Consider the following 13255-nt stretch of genomic DNA (forward strand, 5'->3'; position numbering starts at 1 on the left):
GAATTTGATGAAAAACTGTACCCAAATGGATCCATGCGTGTCGTCGGGGGTTGGTCAGTCAGGGAGCTTAGTTAATGAGCGCCAAGACTGACCAATCCTTATAGACGATCATTGGTGCGGTGGTCACGGTACTGTGTACGTTTAGGGGTGATCCTGGACGGCATGGGTTCGAATCCTGGCCGGGTCAAAGAGTTCTTAGTGAAATATGGCTTGCGCTTTCATGCAGCTTTCTCACACACACACACACACACACACACACACACACACACACACACACACACACACACATATATATATATATATATATATATATATATATATATATATATATATATATATATATATATATATAATATCACTAGTACGCTTAGTGTACTAGTGATTTCATTAACTTTGAACATTTATATAACATAAGAGCCACCACTGTATCGTCTGAAATTTTTATTGTTAATAAAAATGTATTATAATATAAACACTGATCTTGATGTGACATGTCGGTCATTACCGTGCAGTGATCTAAGACCTGATAAAATTCTCACCACCTTACGTCATCGTTAGTCTTTAAGTAAACCCAACCCAAACCATCCCAATCTTAGTATCATGTCCTATCCTAACCAAAATAAGATGTTGTATTTTATTCCTTTAAATGTGGGAAGCATAAGTTGTGTGTCATTAGTATGATCATAATTTTATTCTGGTTCAAGTTTTAGGTTTTATTGGTCATAGTGAGCTGGCTCTCAAACCAGTGCCTGGTTCTCTGGCGAGCGAGAGAGAGAGAGAGAGAGAGAGAGAGAGAGAGAGAGAGAGAGAGAGAGAGAGAGAGAGAGAGAGAGAGAGAGAGAGAGAGAGAGAGAGAGAGAGAGAGGAGAGAGAGAGAGATTTGGTTTGTGCTCGAATCCTAGCCAGGGAGGATTATTTGGGCTCCAATCCTGTTTACCCAGAAGTAATTGGGTACGTGGTTGTTAACCAGTTAGCGAGTCTAGTTCCACGGAAAACTAATAGAGTAAGGCTACAACGGCTACTAAGTTCCTTTCCATGAGTTATGGAAAGGAAAATCTCTCAGCCTATTAACACAAGTTAGATGTTCCTACTCATGTGTCCACTTGTGTATAACAAACAAAATGGGACTGAGAGATAGATAAATTTACTGGATGGATAGTTTAATGAATACACTTATTGAATAGATAGATATACACACAGACAGACAAAAAGATTAGAGCTTCTAAGTGGTTTTGCTATGATCGTCACGATGTCAACAGAAGACTCGTCAATACACTCCTTATGAGCCACTCATGAAGATTAGCTCGCCTAGTGCAACATTTTATTTCCATGGTGTTATTGGGAAGCTTTTGCCAGCTAAGGTTCACCTCATACAGACATCCACCAAGAAATGGTATTCACGTATTTGCTCTTGCCGGGGGAAGAGCTTCGGCTCCTGTGTCTGTGGTTTATTGGTATTCAACTGTTCGTGTACTACCTCTGCTTGGGATTTTACTCGCACTTGTCAAGAGATTCTGAAGAAAGTGTTGAGATAATTTTTCCCCAAATTATTCAATTGAACTGATTTGTCTTTGAGTGCTCCACGAGAGGGCGAGGAAGGTTGCTCGTAGATGGGAAGGGGGTTAGAAGAGGGGGAGGGAATATAGAAGAAGGGATGGGGACAAAAAGGGGGGAACTGGGATACAGAAGAGGGGGTATTGGGATATATGGAAGAGAGAGAGAGAGTAAAGGGATATAGGAGAGGGGAGGGGAAAATAGGAAAGAGGGGGTGACATAGAAGATAGGAAGGTCGATATATGAGAGACGGGGATAGGGAATATAGGAGAGATGGACAGGGATATATGGGAGAGGAAGAGAGGAAGGGGATATAGAAGAAACTGATGGATTAAGAGACGGGACAGAAAATATCTCCTCACTTTCACCAGGGGAAGGAACGGGAGGGGGATTTAGAGATTAAGAAGGATATATAGAAGTTAAGAAAGATATAGAAGTTAAGAAGATATAAGCTAAGAAGGATATAGAAGTTAAGGATAGAGAAGAGGTGAGAGAGGGTATAGGGAGGTTGGTGAGAGATGTGGGAGGATTTGCACTGTAAAAATAATCCTAGGTATTGTCGAGTCATTCCTCATCCTTCTGAGAACTGGTGTGTGTGTGGGGCTGAGTGCGGAGACCGAGACGAATAATAGAATATGTCATTATCCTATTTAGATCTTAACCTCAGCTACAATACCAGTTTCTTCATGTACTGTTCGATGCAATGGCAGAGTTGCTACGTTATTACCAGTCTTGCACAACCAACTCCAAGAAGATGTTCTCTCGGGCGTTTATATGAGTTACTTATACAATTTGCATGTATATATTAGAGCCCTGAGGGTGAGTACTCTCCTGTTTTAACCTCCAACAGATTAGAAAGGACCGTGAAGCCGGCCAGCGCTTCCATTTCCTCTTCGCCGCCAGCACCGGCCAGATCTTCCACTTACTCTTCTGTATCGTCAGCACTCATCATGACCATCACGGACTTCGACTCCATCTTCGTCCACATCGGAGGGTTTGGCCGCTACCAGATGGTAAGTGCTTCTTTGACCTTATAGTAGGCTGGTGATCCTGAAGCCTCAAGGCCGGTTGGTGCCTCAGTGAGGCTCCTGAGGCCTCATCGTGAGCTGAGGATTCAGTGCTGCTTAGAGATCTCAGAGTAGGTTAGCCCATGTTCATGACACCTTAAGGTATGATAGTCCAGCATCTGGGCTTCCCATACCTGGCTACGATGGGATGTAGCCTGAGCCCACGTAGTTGGCCAGCAGTATTGTGAAACTATAGAATCCTCAGTGTTGGGACTCTATAGTACTTACAACAATACTAAGTCGTGCTCCTCAGTGTGTACTTGTGGCGATCCTGGGGTCTCAAGATCACTATCACTCACTTAATATTACTGATGCCTCGGTGTAAGCGAATACTCTTACTGCATTCCTGATGCCTGAAGATAGTCTAACTGCCCTGAGGTGCTTCTAATACCTTAGGATAAGCAAGTACTTGTGAGGCCAGAGAGTGGGATTGCTGATCTTTACACTAGCCATTTCCACCACTAATATCTAATATGGAAGGCCATTTGTTTTGGAGCAGTATGGAGGGATAGAATCACCGTCCTGGAGAACCTCAGACTCATAACCAATGGAATATTTTCTATGGGTCTTAACCCATGGGATATTTTAATTTTAAGTAGACTGTATTTATGTAATAATTTTTTTTTATGTTCCTTAAAATATACATTTTTATAGGACAAAAATATGTCACTTAGTGGGGCTCAGTTGTCACTTTTGTTAAAACGTTGCTTTAAGCTATAAGCGAGGCACTCCATGGCAATGTTGTGTGGTCCTTCTGAGTTGTTGACAAGCACTCGCTCGGTTCCCAGACTGCAGAGGGAGCATATTCAATACTGCTCGACGTTGAGGCCCTCCCAAGGTTGTCTTTGGCAATGAGATGAAGCCCCATACATTAGACCCGACACTGAACTATATGTTTAACTGATCCCTAACCCTGTCGATGAAGGACAGACGAAAATGTATATTGATGCCTCGGCATATATATACGAAAATGTATATATATGCTGGTTAGCATTGTAAATGTCTGGCCATGTCTGTGGTAGAAAAAAATTAGACCTAAGCAGTGGTGGTACTTGTGTAATATTAATAACAGAGACCGAAGCTATCCTTGGATGTTTTGAGCGGCGATTATACGTTTTCATTATTGATTTGTAGTTTACCATTTTTTAAGGAGAACAATGAACAAAACGCTTGGAAGTATTCTTAAAGAGGTCTGTTTAGGCAATTAATAACCCTTCTGACCTGTTTTAAGTGAAACAGCTTTAGGAATTATGTGATATTAATAACACATGTTTCCTTAAGGAGTAAAATTAGTGAATTAGTGCCACTAGTAATGATGACCAAACCACTCATCAGAAGATAGAGAAACGACAACGTTTCGGTCCGTCGTGGATCAGGTGTGTCACTCCCATGCGACGTGCTACACTTGATAATGGTCCGGGACGGACCGAAACGTCGTCGTCTCTTCATCTTCTGATGTGTGGTTTTGGTCATATCTTCAGCCACGTCATCGTGACTCATCGTATGCACTAATAAGGAACTTTATTTGAAGAAGCTATTCCGGCGAAGTCAGTAGATCTTTTTTTTTCAGGATCACTTAGATGCATATCCTTAGACTTCTACTTCTCTGTCCATTGTTCAAACATTCCTGTAAAAATTAGTCAATCTCCTCTATCCCCAGTCATCAATTTAGCACTTGTCTTTAGTCATTCAATTCGTTAGCATTTTCTTTTTTGGCATTTGGGTTCTCTTGTTTTAATCTGCATTTATTGTCTTATAAATACAAATAATTGTGTATGGTTGCCAAGGTACTGTTCACGGTCAACTGCATGATGAACTCCTTCCTGGCCTTCGTCTACTTCGGCCAGATATTTATGACCCTGACGCCCCCCCACTGGTGTCGGGCTCCGCCTGACCTTCAGGGCCTCAACCTGACGGAGGAACAGCTCAAGGACCTCACCATCCCTAGGGACGCCTCTAGCGGCAAGTTCCTGCAGTGTAGGATCTATGACGTTGACTTTCCTGAGGTAGGAATCATATGGTAGATCTAGTATTGTTTTTAGTTTTTTTGCCGAATTGAATCGAAGCATATTTTCCTTAATGTTCTGTCGTTCTCATTTGTGTGTTATATTTCAAGGTAGAACTAGTTAATAAACATTATCACAAAACACAAAATCATGAAAATTTTATGGAAACAGTGGAAAGCCTATTGACCTACATGAGGTTGTTCGAATGTATACTCACCCAGACTCATTCACATGCCCTAATTACGCTCGTGGGTATTTATATATGGTGCTCAAGTGTTGACCCTTTTTTTAACATTACTTTTGCCTCCTACCGCAAGTTATTAAGGAGCAGCATGGTTTGGCCCAACGCCTCCAGGCCCACTGCCAGCTGGGCCAACACTTCCTGGCCCTCTGCCAGCTGGGCCAATGCCTCCTGGCCCTCCGCCAGCTGGGCCAATGCCTCCTGGCCCACCACCAGCTGCACACATGGCTGGACCTACGACTACTCCCTCTACTACCCCACCATCACCTCCCAGGTAACCCCCGCTCTATAGAATATAAACATGTTTTTCAACACGTCTTTTATTCTTGCTTATAGGAACACCATCATTTACAAAATCTTGCAATATAAATAGATAGGCAACTAAAAAAAAAAAGAGATACACATGCAAAGAAGGTCCCACCTACATTATACAGCACCCATGTACATACTAGTATAATCTTCACGTGAAACAATCAAGTCACTCCCCACGTACACTCCCACCCGACAATGCACGCTGCAGATCCATAACTTAGTTCCCACCCACCAAGGTCGTTCCGTCTCCAAAATCATTAAAATGCATTTACAGTTCCACGTTCCACCCTGCGTCGAAGCACATCTTTGAATACCCCTTCATGGAGTCATTTTATATATACGTCCCTGTCAATACTACCTAGTTATTTCATGTACTAGGTCACTGTACCATTCACAGTGACAAGTAACTGTATCATACACACTGTACCAAGACACAGCACCATATTATACTCGGTCATATCAGTGTATCACAATACTAATTGATTGCAGCAGCAAGGAACCTAATACTGAGTTATATTAAAGTTGAAAATAAGTATAAGATTCAAAATATTTTCCTTAAACCTCAATAACATAAGAATCCATATAAATCCCTTAAGTCTAACAATAATGACTCAAAATTAATGATCATATGATTAAAGACTGGTGAAAAAAAGCATTCACAAGCAAATAAAGTATAAGGCATTATTGTAAACAATAAGAAAAATGCACAGAAAGTTTAAAAGGGTATGGCATGAAAGGCAAGACAGTTATGAGAAAACGCAGAGCCAATATGACTATCTGGCGTGTGGTAAAAATAGGAGGATAAGAAGCTGGGATAGGAGGACAAGGAACTGGGATAGGAGAACAACGGCTTGACATATTTCCTTTCTCCTAATGCCTTTATTCACCAAATCTTAAAATATGTACCCTGGAGTTATGTATGTTTGTTGCATCCTGGGAAGGGTCAGTAATTCGAGTTTCTTGGGAACCTCGTTATACCTCTGTACAAGCTTCCTCTTCCTAACTACGGGAAGTATAACGAAGGAAAGATAAGCGGCATTTTAGTTAAATATTTGGCCTCAGCCTATAGGTAATTGGTTAATTAATTTGAATTCGTAAATATGTATTTATATTTTACATTATTAATACAAATAATATTTTTTTTTGCGTAAACATAATTTACTAGCTAGACCTTCAGAGACACAGAGACACATCTGCTTATGTCATATTTTCTCTATTTCAAACATATTAGCATTTTTTGTTATATTTTCCTCTTTGTATCCCCTATTAATGATTACTCTCTGACCGTTTTCGCATTCATATTTAATAATTTCATCGTTAAGCTAACACAAAATCACAGATATTCGCACTAAGTCAAGATAGTCTAGTGATATTGGTGTATCAATTCTTTTGAGTTAAATATATACACAATGCCAAATATTACATTGTAAACGAGTACCACAGTCTTCACATGGATTTACTTACACAATATTTTGTCAAATCATAGCAACAACATAGACAAAAAATTAAACACGTTGTTGGCAAAAACTATCTTTAATAACTATATTAGTGCAGTCGGTAATCAGCAACAATCAATCTGGGTGAGCCGATTTAGCGAACAAGTTTGTAACATGTCTCAAGTATGTGTGTGTGTGTGTGTGTGTGTGTGTGTGTGTGTGTGTGTGTGTGTGTGTGTGTGTGTGTGTGTGTGTGTGACAAGCGTATATATGAATACATTATTCGCGCAAAAAATACTCATGTTAGTATATTTTTTAAGAAACTTTCCAGCAAATCCCAGGAAGAAAGAGGTTCGCTGGAAAAAGCTTCGAATCCAGCTCCTACTGGGTTTCTCATTGACACATCACGTTAATGTGATGTGCAGCCTCTGAGACAATATGGCACTCATTCTGGTGGTGAGCCAGGGTCTAGAAATCGCTGACAGACACGTATATGTCACGGCCAGTGTTGCTGCTGGTGACTGTCATTACATATTTCAACACAGCAAACTGTAGTTCAAAGCTGCGCGTATCAACCACTGTTAAAAGGCCAAGAAATCTACGTAGAAGGTGTGAATAATACTATCACTAATTTCAGATTGTCTCCATTTTTATGTCTCTTAAGTTGAAGTGGTTTGACCAGACCACACACTAGAAGGTGAAGGGGCGACGACGTTTCGATCCGTCGTCGAAATCGACGACGTTTCGATCCGTCGTCGAAATCGACGACGGATCCGTTGGACCCTTCTCACAATCGACTTGAGAATGGTCCAGGACGGACCGAAACGTCGTCGTCCCTTCACCTTCTAGTGTGTGGTCTGGTCAAACTACTTCAGCCACGTTATTGTGACTCATCGCCTGCAGTTGACGTGGTTTACCGGACTATTCTCTGCCTTCCGTAAACTAGTCTCCCATTTATAGCTGTGATCAGTTATACCTTGGCGTCTTGGACTCACAGCTGGACTGGGTGTGCGAGGAGGACTGGCGACCGGCGTTCTGTCAGTCGCTGTTCTTCGTGGGGTCGCTGGTGGCCTCGCCGGTGCTCGGGTGGGCGGCAGACAAGTTTGGTCGACTGCCGGTCATCGTCATCACCAACATGGTTGGGGGCGTGTTCGGGGTGGCCTCAGCTTTCTGCACCTCCTTCGCCACCTTCACCGCCTTCAGGTTCATCGTTGGCATGACTTACGATACCCACTTTATGGTCATGTACATCCTTCGTGAGTACAAAGTTTGTATTGTTGCATCCGACTCGGTAGTTGTAATTCCTGCTCTTCCCGCTACTCTCACAACAGGAAACATTATCTTAAGAGATGAAGTATAGAATGCTCCTAACCTGGTGTTAACCCTTTGATTGCTATAAACGTTATAATGCTATAGATCCACTGGAAACTTGAAGAATGTTTCCAGTGCATTAAAAACTGATATATGTATAACATTCGTCTATAAATCTGGCCATTCAGATTAAGAACGTAGGAGCACGTTGCTGCTCCTCTCTGCCAGTTAACGAAAATACTTCACCAGATAAAGTAGATATAAATCCATCACAAATACCTTGCCCCTGCTTACGGGCTATTCATGCCCGTGCCACCTCATTGGTGGCTTAATCTTCATCAATCATCAATCTTGTCCTTTTTTATGATTTGGTCATTGTCATGAGTCCTATATAGGCGTTAATGGTCAACATGAAAAAAATATTATTATTTATTTTTAATAACACAAAAGTTTAGTCATCACATGCTTATAATTTGTTACTAATAATTTGCCTATTTCTTGTTGATATGATAATGCTTTATGGGTTAAGTGTATTAGAAGCCTGACATTTTCTTGGACCAGTTACGCTATTGTAAAATAATAATAAAAATTATATTAAAAACCTAGTTTAGTTGTAAATTATTTTTCAGTGTAAATACGGAAAGATAACACATGAATTATTAGACAATAAAAATTGAGGTGAATAAAAATTCAGTATCCACTCGATTTAACGACCTATATGAGGTTGTTTCCAGGTTGTTAAATCCGAGGCTCCGCTAAAAGTTTACAAATGCCGGTAACTGTCAGTAACTGTATTTGGGAGAGCAACAATATGGATGGTGGGTGAGGTGGCTGACTGGCAGGTTGCAAGTGGGTGGGCAGGGTGGATTGGTAGCAGGGTGGAAGGTGGGCAGGGTGGGTATAGGTTACATGAGCAGGCAGGCTGCCTGGGTAGGCAAGTGGGTTGACTCGCTGAGTGAGTGGGCGGGCGGGCAGGGTTATTTAAGATGATTTGAGACGATTTCAGGGCTTAGCGTCTGCACGGCCCGGTCCTCGACTAGGCCTCCTTTTTTTATTACACATCCCCAGGAAGCAGCCTTTACAGCAGCTGTCTAGCTCCCAGGTACCTATTTACTGCTAGGTGAACAGGGTAACAGAACAGTGTGAAAGAAACTGCCCATTTGTTTCCGCCTCCACCGGGGATCGAACCTGGAAACTTAGGACTACAAATCCCGAGTGCTGTTCATTCAACTGTCAGACCCCATGGTGGGTTAGGTAATGGATGGGTGATTTGGTGGGCGGGCCTCAGGCTGGGTTTGGGTTCGGGCTGGGGTGCTGGGTTTGGGTTCGGGCTGGGGTGCTGGGTTTGGGTTCGGGCTGGGGTGCTGGGTTTGGGTTCGGGCTGGGGTGCTGGGTTTGGGTTCGGGCTGGGGTGCTGGGTTTGACTGGCAAGGTGGCAGACTATCACAGATTGGCTGTGGTCACGCCTGATCAATCCCCTCCATCCCCACTACATCTATTCCCCCCTTCTCCCAACCAGCATCAGACCCTTCCACGAACTATCAACCCCCCCCCACCCCACCAACCACGTGTAGACAGTTGGTAAAGGGATTAATACCATACGGTTCAGAGTCTCAGCCTCCTTCCCACCAGCTAATGGCCTTCGAGGCAGTCTGCCCTGCCTTACATCTTGATTTAATTATTTATTTATTTATATACAAGAAGGTACATTGGGTTCGTGAGAGTTCATAACGTTGGTGTTCTGGTAACACCAGACGTTTGTAAAGTTTTGCCCCGAGGGGTGAGTGTATTGGGCAGCGCCACTCATCCTGTGAGTGAACACACCGCCATAGTGACAGTATTGGGCAGCGCCACTCATGTTGTGAGTGAACACACCGCCATAGTGACAGTATTGGGGAGCTCCACTCATCCTGTGAGTGAACACACCGCCATAGTGACAGTATTGGGCAGCGCCACTCATCCTGTGAGTGAACACACCGCCATAGTGACAGTATTGGGCAGCGCCACTCGTCCTGTGAGTGGACACACCGCCATAGCTGCATGTACAACACCCCCCCAATAGGAAGAAAACCCGCTGGGTTGTTCATCCTGTCACTTGTACCCAGACACAGCAGGAACTTGCTTAACTGTCTCAAGTGAACAACTTACCAAACAAAAAGATTAACATTTGTAAACCCTTAAAAACTTACGTTATTTTGCGGGTGCAAAATGGGGGATATTTTGAGAAGAACGATCATATGACAGATAGTATTTTCCTAACTCTAACAATGTGGGGGTTTACTATGCTACACACATTTCTAATCTCTCTTAGATGTTTATATTCTCTCAGTTAGAGGTCAAGGCGGTGTCCTTCACTCACACCACAATTGGGTTCATTCGTTTAGCTAAAACAAGTGACAATCTCTTGAAGCTAGTTATATAAATGAAAACTTCACACTCCAGAAATGACTTGAACCCGGACCTCCAGGAGCACATTGCAACTGGTGTCACGGTGCCTTAATCCACTCGACCATCAGTGACCGCATATAAAGAGGTGATAGCCGAAGCTATTTGACCACCTCCCTGGCTGCACTTTAATGTTAATCTTGGACATAGCTATTTCATCAATTCACTTCAGTTTAGTGGAAATAGCTATGCCCAAGATTACCATCAAAGTGCCGCCGTGGGGGGAGGGGGGGGAGGGTGTCAAATAGCTTTGGGTATCACCTCCTTATGTGCGGTCACTGATGGTCGAGTGGATTAAGGCACAGTGACACGTGACAAGTGATTCAACAAGAGGCTCACAACAGTCATTATACAAGGCACTTCAGTTCTGTGGTGAGTCACACAGTTACCAATCCTGCTCCACACCCACCAAACTGGGCGGCAGCTTTACAGTCATGTGCAGGCTGCTCATTCATTAATCAGATTCTTGGGTGGGAAAGAGGGTGGGACAGTGATTTGGAAAAGGGGTAATCTCCCATGTGGCCGGAAAGTGTCGATGTTGTCTCTCTCTTGGAAGAGGTGATGAAAAAAATACATTCTGAGGACAATGGCAGATTTGGTAATCCATTTGGAGGGATGCTGACCTTCAAGAAAGAAGGCTTGGAGGGCTTCAGTGAAGGGGGTTAGGGTGGGTTAGCCTAAGCATCTTGACTCCAATTAAAGCAATAACTTCAGTGATACGATCACTTATACACATGGAATATTCAGTTCCTTCCTCATGTTTAGTAATTTAGTTGAACGAAGGCATCCAAGGATAATCCTTATAGCTTCGTTTTGCATTTTTCCAGCCCTCCAACCATTCTCTCAGGCCCTAGTGCAAGCATGGCGCAGCATAATCGATCAGAGATCTAATATATTAGAAAGGCATTCTTTTGGCACTTCTCACATTTGCGTCAAAGCGTGGATGATAGCCTGCCACAGCCTTGAGAGCACGGAGCCTCTCTACACTGACGACCCGCTGTGGCTACAACATTGCGGTACAGTGGAACCTCACGACCAAGATATTTATAGCTGATTACATAGTCGAGCAGAGAGGCATCATGCAGCTGCATCATGTGAGCAGCCTCACCCCGTCTGGGCGAGTGCAACGTTAGCAACAAACACTGCTGTTACCATTGTAACAATGCCCACCATTGTAACAATGCCCACCATTGTAACAATGCCCACCATTGTAATACGACTGAATGTCACCATTGAACGAACACTGATCACTGTTGTTATTGTACACCTATGATAACACTCACTGTAATGTTGCTATAACTTGTATGTAACCCCTTAGCCTGTAATAACTGTATTTATATAAACCAAAACAACAGGAAGAGTTCGCTCTCGCAGCAGTAAATGCTCATTCCTCATGAAGGGGAGGAGAAATGACCAAGATGTTAAAAATATCTTTACAATTCTAACAGACCAGATGAAAAGGTAAGGTTACTCATAAACTAATAATGCAGCAACCACTCCAGGCACTTTGATTGACTCGGTCGAAGACCAGTCAACTAATACCCAGTGTTAGGGAAGTTTGATCTTTCAATACTTACTGAGTGAATGGAATTCCTTTTGCAGCTTACTTCGTGAATCACAAGGGAAATATGCAGGCGATGAGTCACGATAACGTGGCTAAAGTATGTTGACCAGACCACACACTAGAAGGAGAAGGGACGACGACGTTTCGGTCCTTCCTGGACTATTCTCAAGTCGATTGTCACTTGAGAATGGTCCAGGACGGACCGAAAAGTCGTCATCCCTTCTCCTTGTAGTCTGGTCAACAATATTTACTCATATACCTGCTCAACAGATCACAGGTAATGTTGAAAGCAATTTAAAAACTATGACTCAAAAATAATTAAGGGATAAATATAAAATATCAGGAGAATAATTTAAAGTAACTTAATATAATAATACAAAAAAATAATTCCTAAGCTAGTGACATCCTAACTTTAGAGGCATGGTAATGGACTACAAAATTCACAGGGAACTCAAACAGACAAACACCTTTATACAGTTTCTAAGCCGGTGTTTGTGGCCTCCTGGTTAATCACCCACCACCTCTAATCACCCCCGAAATCACACTGACACTCGTATCCTTCAAGATAGTCAAAGATCCACCCACTGATGCTCTCCTGCTCTAGAAAACTCCGCCTTCTTTCTAGGCCTCCACCCAATCAGCTGAAACCAGGCCTACTAGGTCCCCCTGGCACTCAGACCAACGATAAATATTTAACTCCAGAGGCGGAGTTTTCTCACCAAAAACTGGAAAATTCAGACAGGCTGCAGAGGGGAGACATGAGAGGCCTCTCCTGGAATTCGACACAGCAGTAAACCTGCCCTGGCGACCGTCCAGAGAGGAAAGCAATTAGTATATGTCTCCCAACCGACCGCTAGCCGAGAGCCGATACTTACCAGGCCAGTAAGAAGGAAAGGAGAAGGGGGGATGGAGGAAAGAGAAGTAGAGGAAGGGAACAGCGAGGGAGGGAGAGAGAGAAGGAGGGGGAAACAGGAGAGAGGCAGAGAGAAAGTGAGAACCAGACAAGGCTGTTACATGTGGGCGTCGGTTCAGGACCTCTGTTTTCTCTACTGAGATGACTAAGCCTATAGTTCCTGACATGTGTTCAATACAGAGGTTCAGAACACTTAGGGTGTTGGTATACCCATTGGTGGGGATCAGTATATCATCGGCATAGCTCACACCACAGATTCTCCAGCTTCGCTGCTCAGCTGTTGTTTCCATTCCATACCTCCATGGGTATTGTATCCACGACGAATTCTTGCTATTACAATTTCTCCCACGCGGCCACCTTCTCTTCGTCTATAATGAGTGTTATTGCCAGTTGCAACCGCACTGTA

The 13255-nt window shown here is 43.1% G+C and overlaps 1 protein-coding gene across 2 annotated transcripts in view; it reads left to right on the forward strand.

The window, feature by feature from the left end:
- LOC138369289 (organic cation transporter protein-like) overlaps window positions 1-13255 on the forward strand; it is a 29024-nt gene that overhangs the window by 3132 nt on the left and 12637 nt on the right. For both annotated transcript variants that reach the window (XM_069332384.1, XM_069332383.1), the window contains exons 2-5: window positions 2405-2567; window positions 4409-4627; window positions 4945-5142; window positions 7614-7872. In XM_069332384.1, coding sequence (XP_069188485.1) covers window positions 2505-2567; window positions 4409-4627; window positions 4945-5142; window positions 7614-7872 — 739 coding nt within the window. In that variant the 5' untranslated portion in view covers window positions 2405-2504. The remainder of the gene's footprint in view (window positions 1-2404; window positions 2568-4408; window positions 4628-4944; window positions 5143-7613; window positions 7873-13255) is intronic.

This window comes from Procambarus clarkii, chromosome 27 (assembly GCF_040958095.1).
Source record: "Procambarus clarkii isolate CNS0578487 chromosome 27, FALCON_Pclarkii_2.0, whole genome shotgun sequence".
NCBI lineage: Eukaryota > Metazoa > Arthropoda > Malacostraca > Decapoda > Cambaridae > Procambarus > Procambarus clarkii.